The following is a 13,823-nucleotide window of genomic DNA, read 5'->3' on the forward strand; positions in this document are numbered from 1 at the left end:
GAGAGTTAAATAGCATCGGGAGGAGCAAAGCTGGAACATGTTGGATGCAGCATCTCCTGGGAAGGGGAATTGTCCCGGGCTGAGTTTCCCACAGCCGGTAACGTCACTCGGTGAGCAGCGAGTGACAGGACGGGGGCTCCTGCTGCTCCTGCAAACGAGGCCTTTACTTCCCTCACTTTGTTCTGGTTAAAATGGGTGCAGTAGAAGTGAAACATCTTCTTTTCATTATCACAAATAGATTAATTGGTTCTGAACTGAATTTGGGGCGTGCAGGAGGAGGTAAAAAAAAACCTATTGTTAATCATTTTGGATGGAAATCCCTTTCTTCTTTTCTTCTTCCAATGACTGAGGATTGTTGCCGTAAGTTTTAAGGAGTGATGTATAATGGAGATATCGTTGTGAGTGCCGTCCAGCTCCAACATCCTCTGGGGCAGAGTTTTAACAGGGGCTGCCCTGGGTGAAGACGATGATTTGGTGTCAGAGGAGGGGCCGCTGCCCCGGCTGATCCAGAGTGAACCGTGAGCCCAGACACCCCGTGTTCCTCGCCCTCAGGAGTCCGCCCGGGCTCGTGGTGTATTGGACAAGTGGTGTCATGTCACCAAAACCAGCCACATGTCACCCACCGGTTGCCGATGGGGCAGAGTGTGTGCAGACCTTTTCTAGAAATCCTACGCGTGTGTCCTTGAATTGGTCACAGACCTCCAAGCCCAGGCAGCAGCAGTCCTACAAACCCCAAATATTGTCTTAAGCCATGCTGGGCACACCTTTAGAAGCAAACAGGCCTATGCCATCTGTTTCTTTTTTTTCCATGGTAAAAACTTGCTCAGAATGGTCACTGGAGGTGCTGCCTCGTGTCCCGGGTGCCTCAGCCCTGCGGTGCCCGAGCTGCTCGAGCCAGGACTTCCCCATCCCACCCCCCTCCGACGGGGTTTGGTCTCTGGGTGTCTGTGCGCACCCACGGGGGAGCCGGCCCAGAACACTTTACGTGGGACCCGTCCCTGCGGGGGGTGCGGGTGCTCGCAGAGCCGCGCCAGACACATCCACGGGAAACTCCGTTTGCACTCGGTGCTGCTGAGCTCCAGCAGAAGAGCTGAAGATACTGGGAGGACTGGGAGAGTGCTGGTGCCCCAGTGTGTCTGCTGGGCACCCCGCACTTGGAGCCGGGGATGGTTTGAAAGCGTGACTTCTGCTGGCGCTGGCGAGTTGGGGTGTCAGGGCCAAGCTGGGGGTGCCTGGGGGGTGTTGTGGGTGGAGAACTTGTCTCTGTTTTTAATTTGCTGCGTCTTGGCTTTGCACCAGGTTTCAGATTCAAGCGGGGCTTTGCCAATTCGCCTTGTTTGTTTTGTGGTGCTGGTGGTGGGGGCTCGGGGCGATGCCTCTGGCTCCCCCCATCCAGCATCTCGGTGCCGCCGAGCAGGGGGCTCAGCCCGGCTACCTGAGGTGCACAGACACCTTCTCTTTTTGCCAAACTATGCAAGGAGCGATTTGGATTTCACTGTTGTATAAAAAAAGAAGATCCGCTGTCGTTCTCCTGGTGGTTGTTTCTGCCATTCAGACGCAGGATTTGGAGGGGTTGGGGCTCCCCTCACTTTCCAGGGCCACCAAACACTGTTGGGTTGGGGTGTTGGTACTCAATGTGCAACATCATCTGGATCTAACGATGCTCTGAGGGGACTCCCAGGTCCAAAGCAGCTGCAGGTCAATCAGCTCCTGGTGCTGAGTCCAAGCTCCACATTGAGACATATGCCCACTCTGGTCCCCCTTTGGACCACCAGCGCCAGGCTGTCCCCGAAAAGCCCTGGCCCACCACGGCCAGGCCCGCAGGCCTGAGCTGAGCTCGGACCCCATCGCCACCTTGTGATATGTGATTTTTACCGTTTTCCTCTATCACAAGGGTCAAAACAGCCACAGGGAAACCGCCCGCGGCGTTATCACAACCAGTTGTCTGCAGTTTGACAAAGTTCATGGCAAGTCCTGGAGTTGTCTAACAACAGAACCTGGAAAAGGGTTGTTAGCCCTGCACATCTGGGAGAGAGCTGCTCTGGAAATCAGAACTGCAGACGGTTTTACCTAAACTTAAATTCTACCACAACTGGTAATGCACATCTTATTCCCTCAGCTATAAAATGTAGTCTCACTTTTCTCTGAAATGTTGACCCTGTGTAACTTCACCCAAAATCTCTCCAAATAATATCTAAAAGCAGTTAGAATAACTCATTAATTATATAGCTATGTGAAAAGAATAGAACCTCCCTTTTTGCTCAGCAGCACTAAAGACACTCAGAGATAATACAAGGATGTACATGCCTTTGCGATCTATACAGGATTCCAAATATGCCTGTAACCAAAGCCTCTTGGAAGTACAGCCTGGGTTAATGAACAAAGACTGATCACAAGTCCTGCAAGCGGCCGTGCTCAGTGAGCCCAGTCACTGCAGATCCAAAGCTCTTGCTGGATGGATACGCAAGCAAAGCATCCAGGCTCCTGACACAGCTCCTTGGCGCACACCATGAGCTGCAGCCTTTTCCCAGCTGCTCGGGGAGGACTTGAAGCCCTGGGTGGTGCCAGGAGCTGCGGTGGGTCCCAGGCTGGCACAACACGACCCGGTTGGTTTTGGGGAGCAGCGGCGGTTCGGAACCCCGAGGATATTTGTGTTTTCGGTGCCGTTTCTCTCGCTGTCACTGGAGGGAGCTGCCCCATCCGTCACCGGGACAGCTCCACTTCAAGAATTACAGTTGGTAAGAATCAAGGCGCTGGAGGATTCCAGGCTGATTTCAGATGGAAACAGAGCCCCAAGACTGGCTGCTTCTGCAGAGGGACATTGGAACGGCCCTGGGACATCACATATCTGGGGACATGGGATGGCATTGGCATTGAAGGGATGTGGAGATTCGCACGGCAGAACAGGGCAAGACCAAGACACAGCGGAAAGCAGCAGCTCTAGTTCTGGGCTGGGCAAGATTTGGGGCATTTAACCTTCCCCCAGCTGTACTTTGGTACCGGCTGGTGTTGTCCCCCAGGCACCTCCTGTACATACTGAAGATCAAATGCACCACTGGGGAGCAAAGCCCAGATCTGCCAAAAAAAAGCCCTGGTAATGAATAAATACAGCATAGCTCCTTCACCAGGCTCTATTTGATGTGTAAAAAGCACCTTAGTCTAATCACTTTAGCATCCAGACTAAAACACAGCACTCCAGTATCTGCTGGAGCACCTGGGGACCAAACAAGCTTTGAATTAAGCAAATGGAACATTAAAAATGTATTTCTGAATGCAAGAGGGAGCAGATAGATAGTGCAGAGCCAGGTATAATGGGCTGTTTGTGCAATTGTGCTTGGGGCTATCATTAACCCCAGGTTTTTCCCCAGGGAAGGAAGACAGACACAGAAGCTGGGGCCACATTTAGGTACATCAGGTATTTATACAGCTGCTCTAGGGGACTGTCATGTTTATTCTTGTCTCTTCCTTCTGCAATGAGAAATTTCTGTCCCCACTTCTTGACCAGCTGAAGTGTTGCTACCGGGTCCTGCACTGGGGTCACAACAACCCCATGAACACTGCAGCTGGGGAAGAGCGGCTGGAAAAGGCCCTGGGGGTGTTGGTGACAGCAGCTGAACATGAGCCAGCATGTGCCCAGGTGGCCAAGAGGCCACCAGCATCCTGGCTGGTACCAGCACTGGGGTGGCCAGCAGGCCCAGGGCAGTGACCGTCCCTGTGCTGGGACCTGGGGAGGCCAAACCTTGAATCCTGGGGTCAGTTTTGGGCCCCTCACACCAAGAAAACCCTTGAGGTGCTGGAGCGAGTGGAGAGAAGGGAACGGAGCTGGTGAGGGGCTGGAGCACAAGTGTGATGGGAGCGGCTGAGGGACCTGGGGGTTCAGCTGGAGAACAGGAGCTGAGGGGAGACCTTCTGATCTCTGAACTGCCTGAAAGGAGCTTGGAGCCAGGGGGGTCGGGCTCTGCTCCCCAGGAACAAGCGCCAGGAGCAGAGGAAACGGCCTCAAGTTGCGCCAGGGGAGGTTGAGGTTGGATCTGGGAACAATTTCTTCCCCAAAGGGCTGTGGGGCATTGGAACAGGCTGCCCAGGGCAGTGCTGGAGTCACCATCCCTGGAGATATTCAAAAGGCTATCCTTGAGAGCGCTATGAGGCTACAGCTGAAAATTGAGGCCAGAAGGCAGCGTAGTGCTCAGGTCAAACTCCCACCACGTGAAGCTTCTGAATCCAGAGTCCTCACACAGCTCCCCCACATCTCCATCACATCAACAATCCAGGCAGCACAGTTCCAGGCTTGTTTTTATTAAAAGACATCTTCAGAAAAGATACTTTAGTACAAAAAAAAAAAAGTTTAAAATACACAAACTACAGTTGCCTTTTTTCCAGCTTCAACATTTATAAATTACACCACACTGTTATTAACACTGCATTTAAATATGGAAACAACTTAAACCAGCAAATTCATCAACAAGATCCAACATCCTACAAACGACTATTTACAATATTTAGCAGCTAGGAGCTCTAGCACAGAAGTCAATATGACTTCAATAGGGCAGGATGCTTGGGAAGCCCCAAGACGGCATTTGGCCCAGAACATTTTTGAGGACCTGTTTTTCCCACCTCTCTCCAGCCCCCCACCCAAAACACAGGGGCAACATGTCAGGGTATGCACCCCACAAGGTGACACGGCTTGTGCAGAGAAACCCTGTTGTCCCCTGGCCCTTTGGAGTCAGTTTTGGGGTGGGCACATGGGTGGCACTGGTATCTCTCCAGGTTTCAGGGAGATCTACAGCCAACACTGCTCTGTACCTGTGCTGTCCTAGGGCTTGTCCTACCCCAGCAGCACTGGTAGGCTTCAGGCTGAGCTTAGGACAGCCCTCCAGGATCTGACCCTCATGTAACCAGCTGCAGGATCCCACCCATCGTCTCCTGCAGCTGGAAGCAGATTTTCCCCAGCTCCTGGCAAATTCCAGCACAGAAATACAGGGCTTTGAAGCCATGGGGGTCAGGGAAGCCAAGTGAGCCTGAGGTCCCCTGCTGCCCAGGGCGTCCTTCAGCCTTCCCACCAAAAGCCACGTTCTCCACGGGTCTCAGTCACCGGAGCGGTGGCTGTGCCAGCAGAGCTGCCCAGGGCTCCCAGCACCAGCGGGGCCATGGGGCTTTCACAGGAGGGTACGAGGACATCATCTGGGAACAGTGGAGGACAGGACGTGGCGGGGCTCCGTACCAAACGCTTGGGTCCAGGGCAGTGAAACACTTGACATGCTCCCCTTCCCCCAGGCCCAGCTCATCAAAACCTGCACAGAAGTGTTCAGACAGGACAGAAAGCACCAGACGACTTGAACTTGCCGCAGCAGCAGGTTGGAAGAGCCTCGTGCCTGCTCTGGAGGTGGAACTCCCTGCTGACAGCTCCTCTTCTGCTCCGGGAGCTCCCAGCCAGGGGTTTCAGCAACACGGAGCTGTTTTACTGCCAGCGAGGAGCCGCGTCACGCCACTAAGCAAGAGAAACCCTCCCCAGGGACTTCCCAGGGAGGGTGGGTTTGTTTTCTGTAAACACCAAGTGATGGAGCTCAGCTCTGTGCTCCACAGAGGAGGTCAAGTCTCAAACGGCAGCTTTAGGGCTCTGCTTCCAGGGCTGCAGGTTGGATTTTCATGGTGGTCGACTTCAGTGGGTAGTACCTGCCTTTCCATGTCTTCCAGAAGATGCCCTGCTTGCGCTCGTGCCTCTGGCGCGGGATGGAGCGGAAATACTTCCCGTTGAGGTTGGCATGGCCACAGGTGCTGAACCACCAGCCACCTACCAAGGCAACACAGAGCAGGGTTTAACCCAGAGCACTTCTAGGCAGAAACCAAACCCAGGCTCAAGAACGCTGCTGCCCCGGCTCTCCCCGCTTTTCCAGGGCTTTGGGACCTTGCAAGACCTCACACATGCTTGAGGAGTCCCAAGCACTGGGAAACCTTTGCACAGATCCTATAGATGAGTCTGCAAATCCCCACTGCTCGCTCTTGTGTGCAAAACTGCCTCAAGCCCTCCAGCAGCCCCTCCTCAGGCCAGGGGACTGGCCCCAGCTGCACCCAAGAGGTTTCCAAGCAAGGTGGCAGCCAGCAAAGCTGTTACACAGGTGGATGCCTGGGCCAAGACCTGAGTCATGAACCCGCCTGGTTTCACTGCCCTCCCCATTCCCTGCACGGCTCCTCCCAAGGATGCAGCTTTCACAGGGGAGCAGGGGACAAGTAAATCAAGAGAGGTTCTCCTTCCCCTCTACTCCGCCCTGGTGAGACCCCATCTGGAATATTGTGCCCAGTTCTGGGCCCCTCAGTTCCAGCAGGACAGGGAACTGCTGGAGAGGGTCCAGTGTAGGGCAATGAAGATGATTAAGGGAGTGGAGCATCTCCCTTATGAAGAAAGGCTGAGGGAGCTGGGGCTCTTTAGTTTGGAGAAGAGGAGACTGAGGGGGGACCTTATTAATGTTTATAAATATATAAAGGGTGAGTGCCATGAGGATGGAGCCAGGCTCTTCTCGGTGGCAAACAATGATAGGACAAGGGGTAATGGGATCAAGCTGGAACACAAGAGGTTCCACTTAAATTTGAGAAAAAACTTCTTCTCAGTGAGGGTGACAGAGCCTGGCCCAGGCTGCCCAGGGGGGTTGTGGAGTCTCCTTCTCTGGAGACATTCCAACCCGACTGGACATGTTCCTGTGTGACCTCACCTGGGCGTTCCTGCTCCAGCAGGGGGATTGGACTGGATGATCTTTTGAGGTCCCTTCCAATCCCAAACATACTGTGATATTGTGTGAAGTTGGGCTCAACACCAAAGGGGACCAATCCCACGGGGTCACTGTCCCACTTGCAGCCACCACCAGACAGCAGAGGGCTGAAGGGAAAGCACACACCGCTGGGAAGGAAGAGCCCATACTGACCTGAGAGGTGTTTGGCACAGTTTGTGTCGGCTTTGAGGTCGTGGTCGCGATCCCGGGTGGAGAAGGGCAGCTGCCTGAAGTCCCCAATGGCGTTTTCCAGTTCTCCTGAGAGAGGCCCCAGCAGGGTGAGTGTGTAGGCTGTGCCCTCCCCGCCGAGGCTGAAGGCAAACTGCACCACCTGGGAATTCCCCTCCCAGTCTTCCAGCTCAATCAGGAGATTGTATCTTCCCTCTTGCACAAGGTGATGTATCTTCTCCAGGCCCAGCCAGAAGTCACCTGAAACAAGACACGTTGCATTGGCCATGGGGTCACAAACATGCCGTACAAAGCGGACACATGAACAGGCTCAAGACAAACAGGGACAACCCAGGACACCGCAGCGTTCGAACCGCTGTCTGGCACATGCAGGACAAGTCAGGAAGAACAAGAACTCTGGCTCTGCAAGCACCGTCCTCCCCCTCAGCACAACACTGCTCCAGCACACTGACCTCCAGGGGCCAGCAAGGGGCAGTAACTTGTGCTACGATATCACATCCTACAGTAAGACAACAGATACCATCATCCACCTACCACGAAGGTCTCCAAAGCCATTCTTGTAGGCATCCCACAGCTGGTCGAAGTCCACAGAGCCATCTGTGCGCCTCTGGATCACCGTCCAGCCACCTTCTGTGAGGAGGCAAAACACGGTCACGTTCGGGGTCGCCGTTTGCAAGCCCATTGCACAAAGCACCGCGGGGCGTCTGCACCGTTTTACCTGCAGTCATGTCGCAGTAGACTTTGAAGGGCTCGGAACCCGCGGGCTGCACCTGGAAAACGCCGCTGCTCTGCTGCCCGGCCAGGAAGAGCTGGTGGCAATCCTCCGGGAGCTCTGCGGGAAGGAAACCCTTGAGAAGGTGGCCCGAGTCCCGCTTCCTCAGCAGGTTGCTCCTGCGGCGGCCCCGGCACTCTCAGCCCTGGCCAGCAGCCCGGCCAGCTGCGCACAGCGGCTCCGGACACGCGCTGGGGACGATGGCCCCTGACTCCAGTGTCTTTAATTGCTGTGACCCCATATCTGACCATTCATCCAGGCGCAGCTCCTCGGGCTCCTGTCCAAGGCAGAAGCCAGGCGGCAGGCCAGGCCGGAGAACGCGGCTCCCGCCACCCAGAGACCCGGGAGCTTCCCCGCTCCCTCCGCGCCCAGGGCGGGCGGGAGCAGCCGGTTTGCAGGGGTGACGCCAGGGCCCAGCATCCCCATCCCTCCCCAGAGCCGGAGCAGCCTCAGGAGCAGAAAGAAACCGCAAGTCCTGGTGTCAGGAAGGCGCCTGAGCATCCAGCACTCAACCTCCCAGTGACAGTGGTGGCCCCAGCCAGATGTCCCCCTGGGCAGCTGCCACGAGTGGGCACAGGGCCAGCCTGGGGGGACCTTTTTGCCTAAAACACACAGATCAGGGCGGGAAGGGTGGGGGTGAACAGCAGGGAGCCCCAGCTCATTGCACAGTGGATTGCCTGGGGTGAGGCCACCCCCAGCGTGTCCCCCCAGCCCCACACCAGCCAGGCTCCCACCTCTCCTTCCACCCCACGGGGACTTTGCTCAGAGCTGCCAACAAAGCACCATTTTAACAGCGCTGATAAAAGTCCATCCAGGAATCACCACCCGGGGAGAGACGAGGGAAGAAAACCTGTTACAAAACCCGAGACGCGGAGGATGTGCAGGGACTGCAGCCCCTGGGGTGGCGGCGCAGTCAAGGGGCTCTTTGTCAGCCGGGACAGGTGCCCCCGTCACCCTCAGACAAAGCGGGTCTGTTCTCCCGCACGAGGCTGGGACGGATTTTGGTGGTTCACAGCTGCTGCCAACATGACCCCGGGACAGACGGGTGAAGAAACCCAAAGACAAGCCCCAGGCTGTGCTGGGGCAGAGGGGAGAGGAGCCTTCCCCACAGCCATGGGGCAGAAAGGGGGAAAATGTGGCCTTAGAGCTGCTGAGGGCAAGACCAGCCCTTGCAAGACATCACCCCCTGTCCTCGCTGGGCACCCGGGGAGCCCTGATGCTGCGTCAGAGCGAAGAGCGGAGCCAAACCTGCAGGAAAGGTCAGCGCGGGGGGACGCGGCGGGTGGCAACATGACACCTGCCACCACCTTTCACCCATTTCCCCCCCCGTCACCCCACACTCCCCCGTGAACTCTCCCCTCCTTGGCACGGGCAGCCCCTGTCCCATCGCAGGATGGGCACCCTCACTGCTGCCACCAAGCCCATCAGTGCACCCGCGGGACACGCGTGTGTCCCCAAGCCCACGCACACAAAGATCAAGGGCAAGTGTTTTGCACAAAGGACCAAAACCACACAAAGCCAAGTGCGTCCCTGATATCCCCACTTTCTAGCTGAATGCAGCCAGGGAAGCCAAACGAGGCTCTGGGGAAGGAAAACCCACAACCCAGCCCCACACCTGCAGCCACCCCGGCTCACAGCGCAGCAGCAGGACGGTGCCGGAGGCTCCTGGTGTCACCCAGCCCCATCCACCGTATGCCCCCGCATCACCGGGACAGTGCCCGGGCAAACACTCCATGGTCCCAGCGCGCAGAACTCAACCCTATCCCTGGTGTATTTTTTTCCTGGGCCCTGGCCACACTCCCTGCGCTCTCATCTCTCCTGGTTTCCTGCTGCACCAGGGACTTTCAAGCAGCTGAATGAGACGCAGCTGCTTGAACAGGCTCGGCTCAATCTTTTTGTTTGAGGAACACGCTCGTTAGTTCCAGTTCATGTTGCACATCCGTATGGCACCAGCAGAACAACAAGACCTCCTGGCTGCTCTGGATGTTTTTCTTTCCCTCCCCCTTTATGTAGCCAAACAAGATGGAAGGATCAACAAGGCTGCTGGAGCTGCCCCAGGCACGGCACCGGATTTTCCCAACACATCTCCAGGCATGAGGGGAGGTCACCAACCCGGGATAAACACCCTTTCTTGCAGATGCCAGGACATGCCTGGAGCCGTTTGCATCGCCTCCCCCTCACCCTCCGCAACCCGACCCAGTTATTTTGGAGTCCCAGCGGCGGGGAGGGGGAGCGAGGCTGCACCTTTCCCCTACTGGGCCGCCTGCCAAGGAGCGCAGGCTCTGCCTAAAGACGTGATCCTCTTTCTGCGAGCGATTAAACCTTTCGCTCTCCAGGCTGCTCCATGCCTTCAACTTTCACATGCTTGGCCCCGTGCCACCTCTGGCCCGAAAAAAAATCTTGTGTTCACTTGGATGCAAATAAAAGGGTCTTTCTAAAAGGGCTGTTGCTGGAGTTCATCGTGGTTTCCCGGGGCCGTGCCAGCACTAGGGCTCTGCCTGACAATAGGCAGGGAGCCGCCGGCACAAGCCTTCCCGGTGCCCACCGCAAGCAGCCACAAGCCTCCCAGGCAGAGCGCACTTTAAGATTTGCCAGAAAACTCACTCGACTTGCTGATGAGAGGAAGCCAATTTGTTTTCTGTCTGAGATATCAACATCGGGGATCAGGCAAGAGAAGGGGGAGCTCATGACTTGGACGGGTGGGATGGAGTCGGGATGCCCAGGGTGCTGGTGATGCTCAGGGTCTCCCCATCAGCAACAGGGCAGCATGAGTCTGGGCCTTTGCTGCACCAGCGCTGGGCAGACAGCACAGCCCAAACCTGCCACCAAGACCCAAACCCATCTCCCTGCACCCCACTTTCATCATAACCTGAGAACAAAGCAAAGGGGTGGACTGGATCACCTTTACAGGTCCCTTCCAACACAAACTATTCTGTGGTTCTGTGATATGCTACTGAGGGCAAAGTCACAAAGCAAAGCTGGGAAAAACAGGGAAAGAGGTTTTGGGACAGTTTTCTGGCTTGCCAGTGTTGCCCTGACCAAGGGGCACTTCACGTAGCCCCGCTGCAGGCCGGCCGGCCCCACCAAGCCAAGCACCAGGAGGAGTCTGGAGCCCCCACGTCTCATCTCTCTCCTTGTCCACATGAATTCTGCAGCTCTTTGTTCTGCCCACTCAGCTTTCAGGCACACTGGTGACAGCTCCAGGCTCCATATACAAATTACCATGTGTTTTCCCATAGCTATCCCTGCATTAAGCCCTGGGCAGGATTTCCCTGTGCATCCTCACCCTGCTCGGTTTCTGTTTGGCTCACCCTGCACATCCCCAGACAGCTGCACAGACGGAGCCAGCACCGTGATTTAGCGGATATAACACGAGAGCAGCTGCCCCCGGGCAGCAAACCCTGCGGGGACACCAGTTCCTGTGGGGAGGGCGGCTGCAGGACACAGCTGGGGACACCCACTCCGCGCCCTTTGCTCAGCGGGAGCTCCTGCAGCCGCTTTGCCAGCAGAGAGGATGCTCCAGGCAGAGCCAGGAGCTCCGGATGCAGCATCCGCTCATCTGTTCTGCTGCGTTTCCCCGGGCTGTGAGTGTCCAATGTCATCACTGCCCAGGCATTCGCTGCAGCTCAGCACCTTCGGCTAAGGACGGTGCAGGCTCAGACACTCGTCTTTCATGTGCGAGCTTAGATATGAGCATGGGAAGATGGACGCACATGGATCTAGCTCTTGTCCCATGGTCTGGTGCTCCCTAACCCTCCCCTCTGCCAGGAGTAGACGACCATGCCTGGTCAAGCAGGAGCAGGTGAACAAGGAGCAGAGATCCTCCTCTCCTGCCAATGCTCTTTGACAAATACCTGCTCATGGCATTGCTCTGCTCCCCACTGCATTATTAATATCAGGCAGAAAAATTCCTTTCAAATCCTTAAATTCCTGCTGGACTAAGACTGATGCAGAAGGCTGGGATCCTGCCTGTGCTCCAGATCCCCCCAGTCTGGCCAAGCTCCCAAGCTCTGCTTTTGCAAGCAAATCCCACATCCTGACTCAGGACAACTGAACCTTTTGTTTCCAAACAGTTGCGATGCCGCAGGTTTGCTCTGCGCAGAGGAGCAGATACTCACTCTGTGTCAGCACCGGGTCCCCGCTCGCGTTCTGGCTCTGGTTGGTGAGACTCAGGCTTTTCTTCAGGTTTATCTTCCACTTTGGAGACTGCGTTTTGTTGTCTTTCAGGTGTAAGGGGATCAGTAGATTGACCTAAAAAAAAAAAAAGGCAGAAAGTCAGAATGGTTTTAGCTCATTTTCAATGCTGGTACTCAGGGCAGCTGATCCGCCAAGGCACCAGCCGCTCCCCTGTGACCAGAGCTGGGGCTGAACTTGCCCAAAAAGCTCAGGGAACAGGAGATACCTGAGGGTGGCAAAGCCAGAAACTATTGTGGTTTTTCACACCCATGTTAACGAGCTTATTCTGCAGATGAACTCAAAGGAAGAGCCCAGAGAGGTTCTGTTCCCACACACCAATTCATCTTATTGCCCTGTGCAAACACTTGGGTAGTTTGCTGCCCTTGCACCAACACTGCAGCACGAGCACCAGGGCCACAGCCTGTGGAGTGTCCCCAAAGTCAAGGAGCAGTGGTACAGTGTGTTCTCCTGCCACCAGAGCAGCGCGCAGGACCAGGCTGTGGTCGCTTACCTTGCTCTGCAGGCTTTTAATCTGCAGATTCTGCTTGTCCAGCTTGTACTGCTGCTGCTTGATCTTCTGCAAGAGCTCCTCGATTCGCAAGTTCTGTGCATCCATCAGGGACTGCGGAGGAAAGAGCCAGGTGAACCCCGCCGCCCCGGGAAGATCCAGCTGTGCCGCACATACCGCTCAAAGTCAGGCCGGCCAGCCCCCCTTCAGCAGGTCCTCACGGGTGCTCCCAGTGCCCCCAGGACCATCGGGTACCCGCATCGCTCTCCGATCCCCGCGTCCCGGGAGGGATGAGCTGTCCATTCCAACCTCTCCCATTGGCTCAGGAGGGTCGGGTCCCCATCGCTCTTTGCGCAGCCACTCCCGGGAAGGTAGGGACCCCTTCCCGCTCCCCCCCAGGCTGGGGGGATCTGATTTCCTCCCCTCACCCCTTAGGTTGCTCCTGATGCCCCAGTCTCCCCCTCCTGCTCGGGTCGCTGCCGCGGTCCCCGGGCGGGTCGGGTCCCCCAGCTCCCCTGGGGCTGCTCCCCCCGGTCGCTGCCGGTGCCGGGTCGGGTTCCCCGGGGCCGCTCTCCCGGTCGCTGCCGGGTCGGGTGCCCCGGCGCTGCCCGCGATGCTCACTCACCTGCAGCGCTCCCAGGTCCTTGGCGCTCTGGTTCTCCGCCGGTCGCGCCTGCAGCGCCAGCCGGACTCGGCCCTCCAGCTGCTCCAGCCGGCCCTGGATCTCGGCTTTGTCAGCCGCCACCTCCTCCAGGCGCTGCCGCAGAGCCTCGGAGAGGTTGAGGAGCTGCCGGCCGCGGCCCTCCAGCTCCCGCACGCTGGCCCGCAGCCGCTCGCCGCGCTCCTGCGCCTCCCGCGCCTGGCGCAGCAGCCGCCCCATGGAGCTGTTGTGGGCGCTGAGGCGGCTGCCGAGCTCCCGCATCTGCCCCTTGGTGCGGTCCACGTGCTCCTTGAGGCCGTGGCCGAGCTGCAGCAGCCCGTGGGCGATCACGTTCACCTCGTCCCAGGAGGCGAACTGCGCCCGCCGCTCCTTGCCGGCCCCCGCCGCCACCACCCGCCGCTCGACCCCCGGCCGCGCCACCGCGGCTCCCGGGGCCGGTCCCACGGCCATCCCCGCCGCCCCGGCGAACAGCAGCAGCGATAACCCGGCCAGCTGCATGGCTGCCCCGCCGCCTCCCGGTGTGCGCCCCGCCGCCGCGCCCCCGCTTTTATCGCACCGCGGCGGGGAGGGCCCCGGGAGCAGCCCCTCCCCGCCCGCCCGCCCGGCCTCGCCGCTTTGTTCGCCCTCCCCCGCCCGCCCCCGGCCTCGGGCCGCCCCGCACCCCGGGCAGCCCCGGCTCCGAGCGCTGCCCGCCCCCCTTTCCCGGGGCAGCTTCGGTCCCTGCCCGCTGAGCCCGCACCCGGCCTCGCACCC

At 57.7% G+C, this 13,823-nt stretch overlaps 1 protein-coding gene across 1 annotated transcript; it reads right to left on the reverse strand.

Annotated features, from left to right (window-relative positions):
• Positions 1–4,276: 4,276 nt before the first annotated feature.
• On the reverse strand, positions 4,277–13,577 carry ANGPTL4 (angiopoietin like 4). The gene is made up of 7 exons (XM_082072142.1): positions 13,035–13,577; positions 12,413–12,523; positions 11,844–11,976; positions 7,672–7,785; positions 7,488–7,583; positions 6,918–7,193; positions 4,277–5,791 (listed from the first exon to the last, which is right to left on the reverse strand). The coding sequence occupies exons 1-7, from the start codon at positions 13,566–13,568 to the stop codon at positions 5,610–5,612; spliced, it is 1,446 nt and encodes a 481-aa protein (XP_081928268.1). The 5' UTR covers positions 13,569–13,577; the 3' UTR covers positions 4,277–5,609.
• Positions 13,578–13,823: the final 246 nt, after the last annotated feature.

The sequence above is a fragment of the Streptopelia decaocto genome (genome assembly GCF_964273445.1).
Source record: "Streptopelia decaocto genome assembly, chromosome: 24".
Classification (NCBI taxonomy): domain Eukaryota; kingdom Metazoa; phylum Chordata; class Aves; order Columbiformes; family Columbidae; genus Streptopelia; species Streptopelia decaocto.

What these genes read in the sequence shown, in the direction of transcription:
- ANGPTL4 (XM_082072142.1), bottom strand. Translation starts at nt 13,568, where the DNA reads ATGCAGCTGGCCGGGTTATCGCTGCTGCTGTTCGCCGGGGCGGCGGGG. An exon ending in TTAAAAGCCTGCAGAGCAAG is followed by an intron (nt 11,977 to 12,412) that starts GTAAGCGACCAC and finishes TTTTTTTTTTAG; the next exon opens with GTCAATCTACTGATCCCCTT. An exon ending in CTGTGCCAAACACCTCTCAG is followed by an intron (nt 5,792 to 6,917) that starts GTCAGTATGGGC and finishes TTGCCTTGGTAG; the next exon opens with GTGGCTGGTGGTTCAGCACC.